This window comes from Branchiostoma lanceolatum, chromosome 13 (genome assembly GCF_035083965.1).
Source record: "Branchiostoma lanceolatum isolate klBraLanc5 chromosome 13, klBraLanc5.hap2, whole genome shotgun sequence".
In the NCBI taxonomy this organism is placed as follows: domain Eukaryota; kingdom Metazoa; phylum Chordata; class Leptocardii; order Amphioxiformes; family Branchiostomatidae; genus Branchiostoma; species Branchiostoma lanceolatum.
This window is the reverse complement of record NC_089734.1, coordinates 4265547-4272703: the sequence shown is the minus strand read 5'-3', so window position 1 is coordinate 4272703 and position 7157 is coordinate 4265547. Positions and strand designations below refer to the sequence as shown.

The 7157-nt window shown below is 44.3% G+C and overlaps 1 protein-coding gene across 1 annotated transcript; it reads right to left on the bottom strand.

Annotated features, from left to right (window-relative positions):
- Positions 1-876: 876 nt before the first annotated feature.
- On the bottom strand, positions 877-5706 carry LOC136447905 (MYCBP-associated protein-like). The gene is made up of 4 exons (XM_066447031.1): positions 5380-5706; positions 4346-4539; positions 3760-3863; positions 877-3271 (listed from the first exon to the last, which is right to left on the bottom strand). Exons 1-4 carry the CDS (start codon positions 5559-5561, stop codon positions 1202-1204), a joined length of 2550 nt encoding a protein of 849 aa, XP_066303128.1. The 5' UTR covers positions 5562-5706; the 3' UTR covers positions 877-1201.
- Positions 5707-7157: the final 1451 nt, after the last annotated feature.

Sequence of the window (7157 nt, the reverse complement as noted above, 5' to 3'; positions counted from 1 at the left end):
CCTAATGCAATTTATCCTTCAGTGAGATGTTAGATTGTGCTTACTCAATTGCAATTTTCCTATAATTTTCTTTTCATCTACAGCATCCTGTGGGCATAACATCGTAGAACTCACAGCAAACATCACTCCAGAAATACATAAGCTGTCATCTAGGAGCATCCTAAAAAGTCAGAAGAAAGGCTGCTGTATACATCGTCAACATTTTACTTCCAAGCACTAAGGATTCACTCAACCGCATCAACCCTGAGGACTTGTGGATATTTTTAGCAGGAGACTTTGCTTTCTGGCATATATCTTTGAATCCAAAATCATGCCATGCAAATTGTGTCCATGATTGTTTTGAAGTTCTCCTAGTCATACATTTTTCTCATTTGCTGTCATTGTTCTTGATATTGTGGATGATGTACAAAAGATAAGTTCTGGTATGTTAATAAAATAAAACTTCATGTCTTCCGCTGTCTTGCTCTGTTTGTTCAATAATAAGTGTTTGTGATACAAGTAAAAATCTTGAAATTCCATTTTAGTTTATTCCTAGTAATATAGACTGAGTATAGGCTGCTTACACACATACCGGTAATATCCAAGCAGATATTAGGGGGCAAAATTATGAAGGTTTCTCACTTGTCCTCAAGATCTGATCGCACAGTCGGGGGCTCAAGCACATAAAGCACACGTACACACTCTCACACCACACATTGGATGAAACATAATCCCCTTTATATGAACCAGTACTTCCAATTTGATCACGACTGGCTAGTAGCATGCTGGGGATCCATTTTCAGCAATGTTTCTGTTTTGTAATTCATGGATGTAACCTATATTTCCATGTCCTCATATATATGGTTGGCTGTCATGAAAAAAGAATGACACAGAATATACAGATTGCAAATACATTTATATGGCAATCTCATCCAACTACTAAATAGTAGCAATTTTGCAAAACAGTGCAATATCTTAACAGTGAACCATCTGACAATATATTTTATTGTTAACAGAAAAGATATATAAACTGACAACTGCTTTCTAAAGTTGAATTATTTAATAGGCACAATACAACAGTTAACTACAAGAAACTGCGTAATTTTTCAACTAGACTGTACAGGAGTATTGAATTTCTTGACTATTGAATTCATCCACAATACTCTTATGTACTATTGTAGGAGTAACTATAATCAGAAGTTAATGAACATGTATAATTTGTTTAGAAAACTACTGGGGCTGCATCTTTAGCCTTTGTTTCTTCAATGTCCTCATGCACCATAGTCATTTTGTCAAACATCTTTTCCAGTAAGTTGTACGTCTGGGCGTACATTTTCTCGCGCCACTTCTGTCGTAGCTCCGGATCAACGCTATCGTACACAGACGGCACCGGTGGCTCTTTCTCCTTGGGTGGTTCCACTGGTGGATGCGCTGCGGGGGTCTCCTTCTTCGGTGTGGCCGCTGGTTTATCCTTCTTCCCGCCTTTACTTTTGGGCCGCTCCTCCTTGTCTTTCTTCCCGCCCTTTTTGTCGTCCTTACCCTTGTCTTTCTTGGCGTCCTTTTTGTCAGGTTCTTTGTCCTTTTCCGGCTTCTTGTGTTGGATTTTGTGGATTGGCTCGACGTGAACAGGCTCGGTGTGGAGCTCGGGCATGCCCAACACGCCGCAGATGACAGCTGCAGCACCCGCCATGTTGTCTATGGTATCCTGCAAGAGTTCATAGGTCACTTGGCGCATAACGTTCTGGGTCGGCACAGGCATCGGTACGGACATCTCCATTACAATATCGTTCATGCGCTTCAAAAAGTCTTCCCTCTGGTCGTCTTCCTCGATGGCGAGCATCTGCTTCTTGAGATTATCCAAAGAAAGGTCCCACTGTTGGGCCTCTCTTTCTTCTTCAGGGTACAGCTCTTTGTAGAGCTCTTGGACCTTCTGTACGGCTTCAAAGTTCCACTTAACTCCCTCGTTCTTCCTTTGGAAGATCTCTTCTTCGGTGATGTAAGCGTCTAGTGGCGACCGCGACCGCTCTGGCGTTCGCACACCCTCGAGGATGCTGTTCAGTATGTCGTTCACCCCCAACACAGCCTCCTTGTGGGCAAGCTCCTGTTCGAGTCTCACGCGAGACTCCTTGTTGACGTCATCTTGGATGGCGACGCCGCGGAGGGTGATCTGAATGGCAGCCCCGCCGCAGAGAACCGGGCTCGTGTGTAGCTCCCACAGCTCGGTGAAGATGCCAGCGTTCTGCGACTTGAAGACGAAGGGGTACTTCATCCCGTCTCCCGGCAGGATGACTCCGCTGTTGGTGTTGAAGTAGAAGCGCTGCACGGGGTCGGGGGGTTTGCAGTCGAAGGCGTTCTTGATGGGGATCTTCCTCCAGTTGTAGTAGACCGCGGTGGTGCCGTTGTTGGTCAGCTCTAGAAACTGCAGCTTCCTCTGCGAAGTGTTGGCTTCGAAGGCGATCCTATAAGAGATGCCCACACCACCCTTCTCAGAGTGGTCGTCCCCCGTCCACAAGGCATAGTGACCACCGACGATCATTGCCGGGCCCACAATCGGTTCCTCAAACCTGTCTGGATAGGCTGCTAGGGGGTCGTTGGTTGTGTCTGCTGTTTCCATTGGCCTGACGTTCTCCTTGTGATCTTCTGGCATGTCGAACCCATCCATGTCTTCTTCGTCGTCGATGGCCGTCAGGACTCCCTTGTTGGTGCCAATGATTTCCAGGTTTTCCAGATCAGGTCGTGCCGGGACCAGCTCCTCCATAAATGGCTGAAGCTGCTTCTGGCGAGTCTTCAGGTAGCCTGATCGCTCCCACTGAAAACTGGCGGTAGACTTGGTGGGTTGGCCTTGTAGACCCGTTTCTCTCTTCACAAAGTTGGGCTTGGCCACGTGCTCAAAGGGCGGGGGGTACCCTCTCTCGGTTTGCGTCAGCGTCATGTTTAGGCCCGAAAGGTCGTCGCCGAGCCGTTCGTGTTGCTTCCAGAACTCGCTCCCGACGCGATACCCCTTCCCGTAGTTGATGGAGGGCATGGTGCGATCAATGAGGTACCGCTCCTCTTGCGTCTGGCGGTAGTTCTCGCTCTGGTTCATGAGAAGCGTGTCGGTGGAGCGCTGCAGGAGTTTGGAGATGTATCCCTGTTGGCGCTTCCGCTCGCGCATCTTGTTCTCCCAGTTGCGGAGGGCGTTGCTCTCGTCTTCTGCAGGTTTGCGCGCCGTCCGCTCTTTCTTCTTCTTCTCATACTTGATGGAAGGTGATGTTGCGGTCGTCATGTCCAGGTTTATGCCTGGTGGAAGGACCTAGGAAAAGGAAATGGCCGCTTTAATTTTTTTTGAATGTTTTGTGAACTGAAATGCAGGGATTTTTAATTTCAACCTGACATATATTTTGCATCCAAGAAAATTATCAATATTATATTTTTGGGGTTTAAAAAAAACTTTCAACACTGTCTAAAATGATAACCACTTAGTGATGAAGTGAAAAGTGGAGAAAAGGGGCTAAAACAGTCAACATTACACATATACTTGCAAGTTGCAAGTGTACTAGAAATTAAACATAATCATATGATTGTAACAAGGGGATTTAAGTTTTCCTTTGTGTCTAACTTAAAGAAATGTAATTTTGATACGGTATGCATGCCATAAGGCATGGACCGTCAGGAAGATTTTGAAACTGGGAATTCAAAGGAATAAGGGAGGAATAAACAACACAAAGTGAGTGTTTATCAATGGGGTTAATACAACACTTCCTAATTATAACAACAAACTAACTATACATGACTACACACCTCGTCCTCCTCCCCCCTGGCCACGGCCTCCTGTTTAAAGTCGTCCACAGAACCCAGGATGGTGTGAGCCAAGATGTCACCAGTCATGTCCAACCCTGGACCACCTGCACAAACATTGAGAAAATTAGAAATCATTGATTATGACATATGACTCATTAAGTTTGATGATTCTCTAGCTTAGCCTACTGAAGGTATTTTTCTGTTTCGTAGAGTCTGTTAATTTTGAAGGCTGAAGGATTTGGTTTGAAAGCTGGTGGAACTTGAATAGTGTACATTACTTCAATCGCACAGACCAAGAAGGTCCAAATATCGAATACTTAAAGAACTTGTACCTCCTTTATATTCAGATGGTGAAAACCATTTCATATTTGTCATTAAGCACGCACAAAACGATTATTACAAACAAAACTAAATTTAGTGTCACTTAGTAGTAGTAGAGTTTCCTTACAATTTTCTTAGCATAGTTGTCAACTAAAAAGTTTCCTTAAAAACATCAAACAATCAAGGAATATTATTCGTCTAGCCTTTCATAAGTTTGTTTCAACTAAAGTGATTGACAGTGTCACTAAGACTTAAGTCAACTCACCCGCCCCCAAGAAATCGGTGGGTTTGATTGGTGCATCGTAGGGTGCTGGGCGGGCGATCGTGATCTGTCGGAATTTGATTCTAGCGGGATCGTCCGGCCCGCGAAGACGCTTGACCATGATCCGGTTGGACCGAGCGGTGCGCTCAGTCTCAGGGGGAGGTTTGGGAACCCGGACCTTAGTCAGGTCTTCTTCCCTGAAATATAAATTAAAAGAAGATAGACGGTGAGTGAGTTAGTGAAAGAATGGGTGATTGGGTGAAGCAGTTTTTTTTTTCAATTTACATACTTGTAATCTGAATTTGAAACAATACAATTTCATTCAATTATTTATAAGTTGATTCTTACAATAGATACATGAGATACATAAAATGAACCAAATGGCAGATAAAAAGTTCAACTACTTTTTAGCCATAAGAAGGTCCCTTACATACAGTTTGCAACATTATTGTTAAATTGTAGGTTACTGTGAAATAAGGTACCAACGTGTTTAAATAACAATTGACAAACTACATTTGTTGGTAAACAAAGAAAGGGAATTGTCACAAAACCATATTAGATTATTTAAATCCGATGTTCTGGAATAACATCGACATTTCCCTCTTTTCATATTCATGACGTCACAGTGTTTCTTATTTTTTCATTACTCTGTCTTTCTTGAGATAAAAAGTTCTTTTCAATTTTTTGTGTCCCGAATGTAGGCCAAACCCCTATATATACCCTTCGTTCCGTAGCGACCGCATTGTGACATCTTTCAAAACCACTTTCACATCCAAAAATTAATTCTAACTTGGTCGAAATCATCCGACAAATTTCCCTTAACTTTCTGAACAAAAATTACGTTTTCCCCGATAAGTATGACCTATCAAAAAAGTCAGAATTCAAGTTTATGGAAAGTACGATCAAAATCCATGAAGACAAAATGGCGGACGGGTCTGTATGTTTACGCATTTGTTTGGTAAGAAGTTTTGACCGTAACAGTTGTTAAAAGGGTACAAATAACATCGTCTTGAATCCCTAAGACGCTTTTTTCTCACCTTATCTGTAAGGCCTGGATGTCTTCGCCATTTATGACGTTTTTAGCGGGCCCTTCTTCGTCCTCCATTGTGTTCGATTGTGGGGAGTTTAACTTGTCGGGCGTGCCGTCTCGATTCTTCCGCCTTCCCGAACTCTTGGGCCGGTCTCTCTTTGACGGCCTCACCGCCAGTTTGCTGCTCATTTTTTTGTTCGTCTGTTTATATTGTAACCAAACTGAAGAAATTCTATCCAGAAAACGAGGAAAAGATACGGTCTCGGCGAAAATCTATACCACACCAACTCCCCCCGTAACTATGGCGGCCACTGTACACAAATAGTGACCTTTGACCGAGTAGTACAGAGGGCGCTTTTCAAACATGTTCTGTGTGTATGTTAAGTGTTGCGTCACAAACCGTAGAAGCCCCATTGTTTTGTGACATCACAAGGCGTTTTGTAGTGGGATATACTTTGTGAAATCATAATACCAGGCTAACGATGACTTGATTGTTGAGGCCACTATCGTTATGACAACCTAGTTCAAACAAATCTGCCGGCAAAAAAAATATCAAGTTCGGATGATACGGTGCCGCGTGGCCAATGTTGGGAGGCGATCACAAAATATGATACAACAGTTGAATCTAGCCATGAGACCCCCATACCTCTACTGCCGCTGCTTTGGGGTAAGACACAACACACATTGGGCAGATCGACACGTACAGTGTTTGGTCGGACAAGTAAAGCTTCGGCTGACCCAGTCACATTCGCATGATTCGTCGTACGATCGATCGCGAACCGATGTCGTTCCTGGGATTTGTCGTACAAAACTCAGTGTATCTATTTTTTATTCATTTATCTAGTTGTCGGAAAATAATGTCTTAGATGTTAGTCGGTGTCTTGTTATGTCCTACTTCGTACTAGACGGCCTACGTATACGACCAAAATGACCGCGCCCGGCAAGTTGTAATGGCATGGAGTATTGTTCTGAGTTCCGTTTGAAAGTACAACTTTATTTCTCGGTGCCTGGCTCTGTGCTTTTTGTGTGAAAAATTGCTAGTTATCAATTCGCAGATTCGCTCTGCCAAAGGCCTGTTTGCTTTGCATTTCTTTGTAACGTTTTAATACTAGACCTTTATGTTTTCTTAACCGTCTACTAGGGTGACTCCCTCAGTGACTGGGCATTTTTTTTCAGAACTCTTTGATTTTGTGCCATTATGACTTGAACAGCATAAAGCTCTTCTATGGCTAATCGCAGGCTTCCGAGAAAGGTAAACACCACACCGTTTCCATGGCAACCGTTACTTGGTGGGGTTTTGACAGTAGAAAACCCTCTTACCGTATCCCCGAGACAGTGATCCGCGAGATTTGGGCTAAGTGAACCATAAAGTGGTGTGAAAACTTTCATATCTGAGCACGGGCTTTAGGCTACGGTATTTATGTTGGGTAACCGCCGCGGTACATGTTTTCGCTCAAATGCTCCCGAAGACGGTTTCTCCCGTCGCTCACTCCGGAAATGCCTCCCCCCCTCATTAGCGGGGATGGTTTCTCCCGTCGTCCTTTGCTAATTACCTCTTACTTTCAAAGACCCTACGGGGCTCGCTCAGACAGAGTTCGGCTCCGCCGAACACCGAACCCTGTTCGGCTCTTCGGCCTTCGGCACCGCTTCGGGTTTCGCTCGGAAGCTCGGCACGGGCGATCCCCGCGCCGAGTACTTTGTCACGATCGGAACTTCAGCAGCTATTCAACGACAATTCCTTTGCCTACCGCCTGTGATCTGAGCTGCTGGCGTCAATGATATGAT

What these genes read in the sequence shown, in the direction of transcription:
- LOC136447905 (XM_066447031.1), bottom strand. Translation starts at nt 5,561, where the DNA reads ATGAGCAGCAAACTGGCGGTGAGGCCGTCAAAGAGAGACCGGCCCAAG. An exon ending in ATCCAGGCCTTACAGATAAG is followed by an intron (nt 4,540 to 5,379) that starts GTGAGAAAAAAG and finishes TTTATATTTCAG; the next exon opens with GGAAGAAGACCTGACTAAGG. An exon ending in CCAGGGGGGAGGAGGACGAG is followed by an intron (nt 3,272 to 3,759) that starts GTGTGTAGTCAT and finishes TCCTTTTCCTAG; the next exon opens with GTCCTTCCACCAGGCATAAA.